Source organism: Bison bison, unplaced genomic scaffold (assembly GCF_000754665.1).
Source record: "Bison bison bison isolate TAMUID 2011002044 unplaced genomic scaffold, Bison_UMD1.0 scf7180017864333, whole genome shotgun sequence".
In the NCBI taxonomy this organism is placed as follows: domain Eukaryota; kingdom Metazoa; phylum Chordata; class Mammalia; order Artiodactyla; family Bovidae; genus Bison; species Bison bison.
In genome coordinates, this window is record NW_011494905.1 from 320,807 (window position 1) to 332,668 (window position 11,862).

General features: G+C 35.9%; 1 protein-coding gene across 4 annotated transcripts in view; it reads left to right on the top strand.

The window, feature by feature from the left end:
• VPS8 (vacuolar protein sorting 8 homolog (S. cerevisiae)) overlaps nt 1–11,862 on the top strand; it is a 302,860-nt gene that overhangs the window by 78,814 nt on the left and 212,184 nt on the right. For all 4 annotated transcript variants that reach the window (XM_010853860.1, XM_010853862.1, XM_010853861.1 and 1 more), the window contains one exon: nt 7,998–8,044. In XM_010853860.1, the coding sequence (XP_010852162.1) occupies nt 7,998–8,044 (47 nt within the window). The remainder of the gene's footprint in view (nt 1–7,997; nt 8,045–11,862) is intronic.

Below are 11,862 nucleotides of genomic sequence, written 5' to 3' on the forward strand. Positions count from 1 at the left end.
CAGCATTTCTCATGATGTACTCTGCATACAAGTTAAATAAACAGGGTGACAATATACAGCCTTGACATACTCCTTTTCCTATTTGGAACCAGTCTGTTGTTTTATGTCCAGTTCTAACTGTTGCTTCCTGACCTGCATACAGATTTCTCCAGACACAGGTCAGGTGGTCTGGTATTCCCATCTCTTTCAGAATTTTCCACAGTTTATTATGATCCACACAGTCAATGGCTTTGGCATAGTCAATAAAGCAGAAATAGATGTTTTTCTGGAACTCTCTTGCTTTTTCAATGATCCAACGGATATTTGCAATTTGATCTCTGGTTCCTCTGCCTTTTCTAAAACCAGCCTGAACATCTGGAAGTTCATGGTTCATGTATTGGTGAAGCCTGGCTTGGAGAATTTGGAGCATTACTTTACTAGTGTGTGAGATGAGTGCGATTGTACAGTAGTTTGAGCATTCTTTGGCATTGCCTTTCTTTGGGATTGGAATGAAAACTGACCTTTTCCAGTCCTGTGGCCGCTGCTGAGTTTTCCAAATTTGCTGGCATATTGAGTGCAGCACTTTCACAGCATCATCTTTCAGGATTTGAAATAGCTCAACTGGAATTCCATCACCTCCACTAGCTTTGTTGGTAGTGTGTTTCCTAAGGCCCACTTGACTTCATGTTCCTGGCTCTAGGTGAGTGATCACACCATCATGATTATCTGGGTCATGAAGATCTTTTTTGTACAGTTCTTCTGTGTATTCTTGCCACCTCGTCTTAATATCTTCTGCTTCTGTTAGATCCATACCATTTCTGTCCTTTATTGAGCCCATCTTTGCATGAAATGTTCCCTTGGTATCTCTAATTTTCTTGAAGAGATCTCTAGTCTTTCCCACTTTATTGTTTTCCTCTATTTCTTTGCACTGATCACTAAGGAAGGCTTTCTTATCTCTCCCTGCTATTCTTTGAAACTCTGCATTCAAATGAGTATATCTTTCCCTTTCTCCTTTGCTTTTGGCTTCTCTTCTTTTCACAGCTATTTGTAAGGCCTCCTCAGACAGCCATTTTGCTTTTTTGCATTTCTTTTTCTTGGGGATGGTCTTGATCCCTGTCTCCTGTACAATGTCACGAACCTCTGTCCATAGTTCATTGTTAATCAGGTGATTTATATTGATTTTTTGAGTTTTAAACCAACTTACATTCCTTAGGTAAATCTGCTTGGTTATGAGATATTATCCTTTCTAATGTGAATATCTGTGTTCATAAAGAATGGTAATCTGTTTTGTTTTCTTGTGATGCCTTTGTGTGGTTTTGGTGTTGGGTTATACTGACTTCATAGAATTGTGAATTATTACCTCCTTTTCAGTGTTATGGAAGAGTTGATTTTAATAATAATTCTTATAATACTTGATATTATTTATTCCTTAAATGTTTGATAAAATTTACCATTGAAAGTATCAAAGTCTTGAGTTTTCTTTGTACGAAAATTTTAAAGTACATTTTCTTAGAAGGTTATGTAGTTCTATTTCTATTTGAGTGAGCATTGATATTTTCTATCTTTAAAGAAATGCAGCCATTTCATCTAAGTTTCATCATTCTCAACAACTCATGACATTTTCATTACCCTTTTCATATCTGGAGAATCTGTAGTGATGTCATCTCTGTTGTTACTTATTTTGTTAATTTCTGATTTAATTTCATTGTGGTCTGAGAACATACTTTGTATGACTTGAATCTTTTTAAATTTGAAACTTGCTTTATGGCCTAAAATACATAATTTATCTTAGTAAATGTCCTGTGTGTTTAAGAAAAATGTATGTTTTGCTGATGTTGGAGTTCTAAAAATGTCAATTTATAGATTTCTTTAAAGCTATCAATTCAGTGGGCTTCCCTGGTAGCTCAGCTGGTAAAGAATCTACCTGCAATGCAGGAGACCCTGGTTCATTTCCTGGGTCAGGTAGTTCCATACCGGAGTGGTATTCGTGGGTTTCCCTGGTGGCTCAGTCAGTAAAGAGTCAATTCAGTATGTACCACTGTCATTATTGACTTTATAATCTTCAAATGTGGTTAGTATTCCTTCTTTGAAGAGTTTTAGAGAAAGTTCATTTTTTAGGTGGAAAGAACATTTATTTTCTGATGTATGATTCCTTTCTAGTTTTTTTGTATTGGGATCAGATAATGTTTTGTGTACTAATTCTACATTTTGAAGATTATTTAGGGTTTTTTTGGGTGTGTCTGTGGCCCAATGTATGATCACTTCTCATTGCTCCCACTGTTCCATCAGCACTTGAAATATAGTATTTTGTGTGTTTTCACAGAGAATAAATAGTTCATTATCAGTCAGATTTTTTAAATCGTTAAATATCCTAAATCCTTACTCGTTTTTCATCACCCCAGCTTCTCGTGGACAGTGCCCTGTTACAGCACTCTTTTCTCTCTTTTCCTGCCATCTTCTAAGCCTTAGGAGCATTAGCACTGTCTAATATAGAACGTATCATGTTGTAATTTGGCATATAGAAATAGGAAATTGATCTTCATGATGGTTTATTTACTCACTCAATACCATTTTAGCCTGAATTTTACTTTAGCTGATAAACAACATTTAATCTGATCACAATCCTGTTTTTCTTTGCATGGAGTTTGAGGGTTGGCTTTTTTTTTAAGATTTTAGATTTTTGCTTTTTTCAGATTTCAATCTGAAAATCTTAGGTGGATTAAAACAAATATTTTTTGTTTTTATTTTTTTAAAAGAAAACCTTTTACCACTTTACTGTACTTCTGATATTTAAGATTGTGTCTTTTATTCCAGTGATTACCTTTGTAATTATAGTATTGTATAGTTCTCGTCATCCTCTATTTTTTGGTGGGGGGGAAGGCATTGGTCCTTTCTGTTATTAAATTTAGCACAATTTTCTTTATTCTTCCTCCTTAGCGTAATTTTCTTTATTCTTCCTCCTCAATCCCTCCTCTGTACCAGATTTTAACCATTATCTTTTATACTGTTAAAAATGTTTCTACTTCTAAGTTTGTGAGTTTTAAAGGATGTGTTTTGACTACCAATATGCAGATGAAGCCACTTAATCTCCCTCCAACCTTCTTTTTTTCTTTCTCCTCCCAATTTGTCTTCATGTAAGTCTTTTCCTTACTGTCAGGGTATCTGTTTGTTTTAGGCTTACTTTTTAAGTTAAATGTAGTTCCTGCTGATCGCCAGTGCTTTTGCTATAGTTTTCCCAGTCATTTTCTTGGCTGCTGAATCCGTTCCTTCAAGAAAGACTAATTCCCTGGTGGTCCAGTGGTTAGGACTCCGCACTCTCACTGTCGAGGGGGCCCAGGCTCAATTCCTGTTAGGGAAACAGATTCCATAAGCCACGCCATGAGGCCAAAAAAAAAACAAACCAAGGGCTAATGAATCACCTCCAGTTTCACCAGTGAAGTCTTTACCCTGAAGCTGTAAAGCTCACAGTGGTGGCTATATGATTTCCAAAATTCTTATTTTCAGTTGAAAGCTTGAATTTTAATCATTAGCAACATGTTCCTTTTTTCCCTTAAAGTGACAGCTTTACTGTGTTCCATTTCTGAAAAAGTTTTCGTCATACACTCAAGTCTGAACAGATATCTTTTTCTGTCAATCATCGTACTCCATGATAGAGGTGATTGGTTCAGCTCACAACTCAGTCGCACAAGTGGTTTTGTTGAGACAACTGTAGTGCTTTGCTGTGCAACAGAAGTGCTTTAGTCCTATTTCTTGTTTCATCACACACAATTTTTTTTTAATGTACCTTGAAGGTTGAGATTTAATAAAATTAATAAAAAGCACTGCTTCATCAAAGACAGTCTTTGTTTGTTTTTTTGACTGCACTGAGTCTTTGTTGTTGCTCACGGCCTTTCTCTAGTTGCGGTGAGTTGGGGCTCCTCTGTAGTTGCCATGTGCCTGCTTCTTATTGTGGTGGTTCCTCCTGATACGGCGGTGGGCTTAGCTATCCTGTGGTATGTGGGATCTTTCCTGACCAGGGATCAAACCCATGTCCACCTGCATTGGTAGGCGAATTCTTAACCACTGGACCACCGAGGAATCCCCTAAGGGCAATCTTGAGTGAAAATGGAATTTTTTTCCCTTTCCTCTAAGGGTATGACTATGAAGAATATGATGACTGCTAGTATAGATTGGTTCCACTGCTTGGATTTGGGCTAAGAAGACAGCAGTTTAACTGACCCTTGTTGCATTATATTTGCAAATGTGAATATGCTGAATAATAAAAGTGAAATCTTCATATTATTATTAAGATTATAATATCAGGAAAATGTTTGACTTCACAAAACTCTTGAGTCTTGAAGACCTCCTGTGGTCCTCTTATGAGTCACACTTTGAGAACAACTGATATCTTAATTATGCTAAATGATTAGAAAAAGGCAAAGAAATATAATCATTTTAAATAATATTTTCTTTTAGTGGTAAAATTATGGAGGGCATTTTATCTTTTAAAATGTCTTTATGTATTTTTCAAATGTTCTTTGAATTCATATTACTTTCATGAAGAAGAATATGCTTCACATTCTTTGCTATAAAATGATAGGCTTCTAAACAGAAGGTGACAAATGTTTAATAAAAGACACATCTTTTTTTTCCAGATATGGAGGCTATTTGGTTAAGATTTGGCCAAAAGTAAAATAATATGGAAGAAGTTAAAAAAAAAGGGAAGCCTCAAGAGAACAATGATTTTTGAGTTGTTGAGTCTTCACATTGTTGGTTTCTAGCTTTTATATTGAAAAGCATTTTGCCTTTCTTTAAGGATCTTGAAAATGTTGTTCTGTTATCTTCTATCATTGAATACTACTGTGGGAAAATCTGAGGCTAGCCAGGTGTTTTTTTGTCCTCTCTCAAAATTCATCGTATTTACTGGCTACTTAGTTTGGGTAATCCAGTAATTTTACTGGGTCTCAGAATAATCATCCTAGGCCTTTTTTTTCCTGCACTAGTAATATGTAGATTGATGACTGTTAAAAAAAAAAAATCTCAGGAAGGTTTTCTTGGGTTGTATCTTGAACTATTTGTTCTATTGTTTTAGTTTTCTTATTCAGGGGTTTCAGTTACACATATATTGATGTTTTCTCTTCCTCTTCCTCGCCCTCTCCTCCTCCTTCCTTTCTCACCTTTCTCCCCCCAATTCTCTGCAAGCTGGTTCTCACTCATTACTGTGCTTACCATCTAGTCACGAAGATAAAACACCTTTTTACTACTGATACTGATGGTATCCTAATCTATAAATAAAATAAAATGTTCATCTTTTTTCATCCCCAGTGCTATATTAAACAGTGATGATCACTCCTTCCTTTTTAAAATTCTGTATCCTGTAGATATCTATGAATGTATGCTCTTTTTTTTTTTTTTCTTTTTCTTTTCTTCTAACTTTTAAACCTTTGTGACTGTTCCTGAGTTGGATTTTGTTTCCATTTTCTGACCGTGTCATAAATATTGGTCGTCCTCAAGATGTAGTTCAGTGTTCACTGGTTTTTTCCCCCTGTTATTGCTGGACAGTTTTATTCGTGTATAATATTTCCTCTCATAACTTAGAAGTGTGTGATTGTTACCCAGGTGTTTCAGATTACTATATCCAATTGCTTACTGTTCAACATCTAAGTAAAGATGTTCCTCAAAGCTATTATGGTAGCCCAGGCTACATTTAGCTTCTTCCTTCTGACACTGCCTCTTTTATTCCTTATCTCATTTCATGACATCGTCATCTAACCATCACTCATACTAGAAACTTAGCAGTTTCATAGACTCCTTATGCCTTCCTACCCACAACCAGTCTGTCACCAACCTCTACAGTTTTTCTTTATGGTTATTGATTGTATCTGCCATTTTTTATGCCTACTCTCACTACCCCAGTTTAATCTCCTGTTTCCATCTTGGACTGTAATAGCCACCTATCTTCAGTCTTGGTTTTCCAGATCCTCCCTTTATAGAATCAACAGAATGATTTGTCTGCATGTATTAATCTGGTGGTTTCACTCTCCATTATCCCTGTAGTTTATCCTTAGTACTTAATACTAGGCTAGGCACTTAATTCCTTATTTTATGCCTTTAATAATTCTGAATATACTTTAATAATTCTACCTAGTAATTATAATATTTGAAGTTTTATGGGTCTCCCTCTGTTGTTTGTAGTTTCTGCTGCCATTTACTTATGATACATTATTTCATGAGGTGCTTTAAAATTTTTTATTTTGAGCACATCTTTAGTGGGACTTTTTCAGGTCTTATTTTGCCTGTGTTAAATACTGTTTCTGGAATTTTCTTCTTTCAAGTGCCCTGGGAGTATCCTTTCTTCAGGATCACCTTTTATGTTCATTTCTTGGCTTGATTATTCCCATACTAGGGAGATAGTGTAAATTCAAGTCCCAAATCTACCTATAGGCAGGATCTTGTTTATAAATTCTCAGAGAGTACAAACTTATCCCCACTGAGTCCAGGCATCCAGGCAGAGACAGACAGCATTTCTTGTGATCTTTCTATGCCTATAGGCATTCCCCGCCCCCCTGCCCAATTTCCTTTCACTAAGGAGGCATCTTCTAAGAATCCTGGTTTTAGGAGGGTCTTTGTGTCATTTCTTTATGTTGTAAGAATCAAGGCCTCAGCTTGTTTGACATTAAAACCCAAGCTCTTATATGAATAACAAATTTATAAGCCAGTTTGAGTGACAGCTCAGGGCTTATTGTTTTAGTTTGCAGTTCCCTTTTCAATTTTAAACCCTGGGTATTGCCCCTATTTTGGGGCAGGGGGAGCTCAACTATGTATTTTTAAGAGTGTTTATTAAATTTCCCCAATGTTTCTAAGAAGTTTTTTTTGTTTTGTTTTCTCCTGGAGATTATTCATCTCACTCTGTATTCTCACTCAGGGTTTAGACTTAATACAGCTCTTAACATGATTCAAATCTATGGCTTTAGTTTCTGTTTTTGAAGAACCTAAGTAAGATTCTAATGTAGTCATGAGGAATATTGATAAGGAAGCAGGATGGATGGCGCAAGAATAGTCTTTTAGAATCATAGGTCCTACTTCTGCTTGCTTTTCGTTCAGATAATAAGGATTCCTTAGTTTTTGTTCTTTTTGTCAAAGGATTGTTAAGCATGTGGTATTCTCTTCTTCACATAGCATCTCCTCTCTTCTGATAGGATATTCTTCTGCACATAACCTAAGCTTTCCAGGATGTTTAAAGGAAACCATTGCTCCTCAGCTAACAGAAATGAAAGAGCACTGCTGAAATGTTAATGCTTGAGTACTTGACAAGTTCGAGTCATAATAAGCTACTGCTCCTTCCTCAAACGATTTCTCTTTAAAAAGGCCAAAATTATGGGTTGCCATTTGCTTGATGTGAGTCTATATATGATGAATTTTAAAAAATCAAAATATTTTGAAACTGAGAAATTAAATCAACCTTAAAATAGCTGGTTTGGAGGATTGTAGCAAAATATGGACAACTTTAATCACCCGAGCCACCAGTGGGACGAACTAACCGTATTATATTATTTATTTGATCTATTTCTTTCCTTGCGGATTTTCTTTACAAAAGTGTGAGATAATTGCGTATTTTCAGTGTTGTTATAATGTTATATGCTCTTTATTAACTTACAATATCTACATAATATTTTATTTAAATAGCAAATTAACTGTTTTCCCATGTTGTATATTTAATTTTAATGTCTCCCTCCCGTCTGCCTCCTTCTCCCCTTTCTTTTATTATAGAGCTGTAGAGAATACCTTAATACATTAATTTTTTTTTCCTTCTTAAATGTATTTAGGATATATTTCCAGATAGAATTACTGGGTAAAAGAGTTTTCACATTTTTAAGGCTTTTGACATAGAATGCCAAATTGCTTACCGAAAGTATAGTGCCAAGTTATATTCTCCCAACAGTACTTGAAACAGACTACTTTTATTATGTGTTGTGTCTATGCAGGGGGCCATTGGACAGAGATGTGGTTCTGATGCTTTCTTTATTGTTTCTCTACAGGATATGGTACCCGTCATAGTTGATTACTGCCTTCTGCTACAGCGAAAGTGAGTATACATTGCCTGTCAGATTCAATTATTTTGAATCCTACTTGCCTCTTGCTTATATTACAGTATACTGCTATGAATTTGACCGAATGGTTTTTTAAAACAATGAATTTACAGAAATTTGATTCTTTAAAAATTTTCAGTCCATTTACCTAATAAAATTAACTTGTCCAATATAGATGCTGTGGGTATATCATCTGTAAATTTATGTGGCAGAATAGTGGAGATGAAGAACATAGCAAAAGAACAATACTACTTAAAGATCTTAAAAGTGTATGATTCATGCACTATGCTTTTTTATGAATCATCACTAAAACACAGTATTTCATACCATTCAAAAAAAGGCAAGATTTATTGTGTTTCCACAGTGTTGGTTTTTGGAGCCTCTTTGTTTAAAAGAAATCAGTGTAAATAAACTCTTGATTAGATTCTGTTTATTTAAATTGTAACTGTGTAAATTAACCAGCCTGTACTATTTCATAATTCTTCAGATTTATAATAATAGTTAGTATCCTATATTCCAGGTTTTGTTCTAAATACTTTCCATTAATGTATCTATCTTTTATAACAAGTTATTTAACTTTTATAATAGTGAGGTAGGTATCATTATTATCTTCATTTTACATATGAGGTTCCAGAAGCAGTGTGTGATTAAGCAACTTGCAAAGCTTACTCATGCTTCTTTTGAGGAGCAAAGGTAGGGTTCTCATGCAGGTGGTCTGACTCCTGGGCTTTGCTCCTAACACCAGCTTGCACCGCATCTTCGGTAGTGGAGGACAGCTCTGAGGATCCAGGGCAGACACTCCCCAAACCCTGTGCAGCGCTGCCTTGACTCTTGGATTGATGTCTGTTCAGGCTGCTTGAATCATACACAGTTGGATCATACTAGAAAGTGTCAGTGAAGGTTATCAAGAAGACAGTTATTTGCTGTGTCAGACCTTCAGTTAAGTCACAAAGGGCTCTAGCTTCTTTTTACTTAGGGCTCATTCATTCCAGTGTTTTAGCTATAGCATTAAATGTAATTATCCAGTGAGGTGTATTGTATTCATGGTTGGGGTATTGTTGAGAACATTGTTTTACATTATACATTATATTGTATTTACATTATATAGTCTTCTTTATAAAGACCCATGGAAGACATTTCTCTTATATCTAGTGGGGTGTTGTTTGGTTCTGTTGATATATTTAGTGTACACTGGCCAGTGTTAGGATGATGCTCTTGCTCCCTTCAGTCTCTGAATTTGTAATTATCGCATCATCAAAGCTGAGTTCGTCACATTTTTTAATTGTTAAATTGATAGGTCAGAAAGTGAATTTGGTAATTTTCTCTGTCAATTTGAAGTTATGAATGATAAACTCCAAATAGGATCTTTAATATGAGTATTAAAAGTTATGTAGAAGACTTTTTTGATGGCCCTCTGTTATTCAGAATGAATTTTTTTCTGCTACACTCTCTGTAGGGAGCTAAGTTTGAAGTAATAAACATCTGTTTTGAAATTAGCCCTTCCAGGAAACAAAGTCTGCACCCTGAAGAGTAATGCCTAAGTACAGAGAGAAACACAAGAGCCAAAAACTTTTTTTTGTATGTACTTTTCTTTCTCACTCTTTCTCTGATACTCTAATAAATATTCTCCCAGGATGATGAGAAAATGTCTTAGAATTTTGTTTTTATTTGAAGTTATAGATGCAGATAGGAGTTGCTGAGTTATGTTTTTCTTGCTTCTTTATTATAGCCTCTTACTGGTTAAGAAAGAAACGTAGTTTTGCCGTTAATCTTACCAGCACTGCATGCTGCAGTTTGTCACAGGAGTGCCTTATTTGTCAACTTTTATGCTCTGGTTACTGAATTTTTAGCTCTTTAATTCTCCTCCAGACTTTTTGTGCTGAGCTGAAATATATAATTATCTTTCCTAGCATGTTGTTTTTAACAACACATTACAGAGTGCTGCTGCTGCGTCGCTTCAGTCATGTCCGACTCTGTGCGACCCCATAGACGGCCGCCAACCAGGCTTCCCGTCCCTGCTGTTCTCCAGGCAAGAACACTGGAGTGGGTTGCCATTTCCTTCTCCAATGCATGAAAGTGAAAAGTGAAAGTGAAGTCGCTCAGTCGTGTCCGACTCTAGCAACCCCACGAACTGCAGCCTATCAGGCTCTTCCGTCCATGGGATTTTCTAGGCAAAAGTACTGGAGTGGGGTGCCATTGCCTTCTCCGATTACAGAGTGCAAGGGCTAGCAAATACAACATTTTCCTTAAATTCATTAGAGTTACTTTGTTACTCTTATTTTATCTTTCTTATAGTAAAGCTTCATTAATCTCAGTTTCTTTTACTTGGCTACTAGTTGGTAATCACAAAAATGTAATGGACTATTGATTTAAAATGAAACTAACATGAAAAATACTCCAATAAATGTAAAGCAAAGGGGAAAATGATGCAAAAATTACATTTGTGGCTATGAGAAAAAAAATTAATGGATACAGACCCCCCCCAATATTACAAATGCTGTTTATTGAAAAGCAGCATAAAGCAAACCTAGAGCCTATTATACAAAGTGAAGTGAGAAATACAAATACCTTATATTAATGCATATATATGGAATCTAGAAAGATGGTACTGATGAACATACCTACAGGGCAGCAATGGAGATGCAGACATAGAGAACAGGCTTTTGGACGAAGTAGGGGAGAGAGAAGGTGAGATGATTTCAGAGTGTAGCACTGAAGCATGCTTACCATATGTAAAGTATATGGCCAGTGAGAATTTGCTGTATGATACAGGGAACCCAAAGCCGATGCTCTGTGACAACCCAGAGGGATGGGATGGGGAGGGAGGTTTAAGAGGGAGGGGACACATGTATACCTATTGTCGATTCATGTTGATATATGGCAGAAACCATCACAATATTGTAAAGTAATTGTCTTCCATTAAAAATAAAATAAAAGTCTATTGGGACTTCCCTGATGGTCCAGTGGCTAAGACTCCAGTGCAGGGGGCCCAGGTTCGATCCCTGGTTGAGGAGCTAAATCTCACATGCTGCAACTAAGACCTAGCACAGCAAAATTAAAAAAAAAAAAAAAATCAGTAAAATAAAAGACTGTTAAAAAAAAAAAAGAAAGCAATGTGGGGTTCTGTGCAGTTGTAGCCAGTCCATTTATCATTTGTCCCCTTCCAGGACTTCAGGTGAGGCAAGTCCCCATCCCATTACTTTCAGAATCTACTCTTCTCCTTTTTGTGGAACTTGTCATAAAAGACCACATCTGTGGATGAACCATCTACCACTTTTCACAGCTGACGTGAGGCACATACTGTAATTACATATGTGTAATATGTAAATATGTAAAGATTACACACTTAGCAAATAAATAAGTAATCAATCAATCCTAACAGATAAATAGAATTAGCACAGTTACTGTATTTAAAAAAGAGAGAATTAAAGAATCAGTGAATTATATGTCAGTACATTGTATGCATGGAAACATGGATTGCCAGTCATCAGAGAACTGAAAAGTTACATTGTTTAATTTATAATTAAATTATATGGGGAAAAAAACCCAAAGACAATTGTCCATTGAAACTGTTGAAATTATACATTGCTGATGGCTATGTGGATTGGTGCTGTGATGCTTTTTGGAGATAATTTATTTTTTTTTAATTTTATTTATTTTTTAATTGGTGAAACATTGCTTTACAATTTTGTGTTGGTTTCTGCTATACAACAACATGAATCAGCCATAATTATGTATATGTAAAATATCCCCTCCTCCCTTCCCTCCCCTCCCCCATCCCACCCCTCTGTGTCTCCGCAGAGTGGCAGGCTGG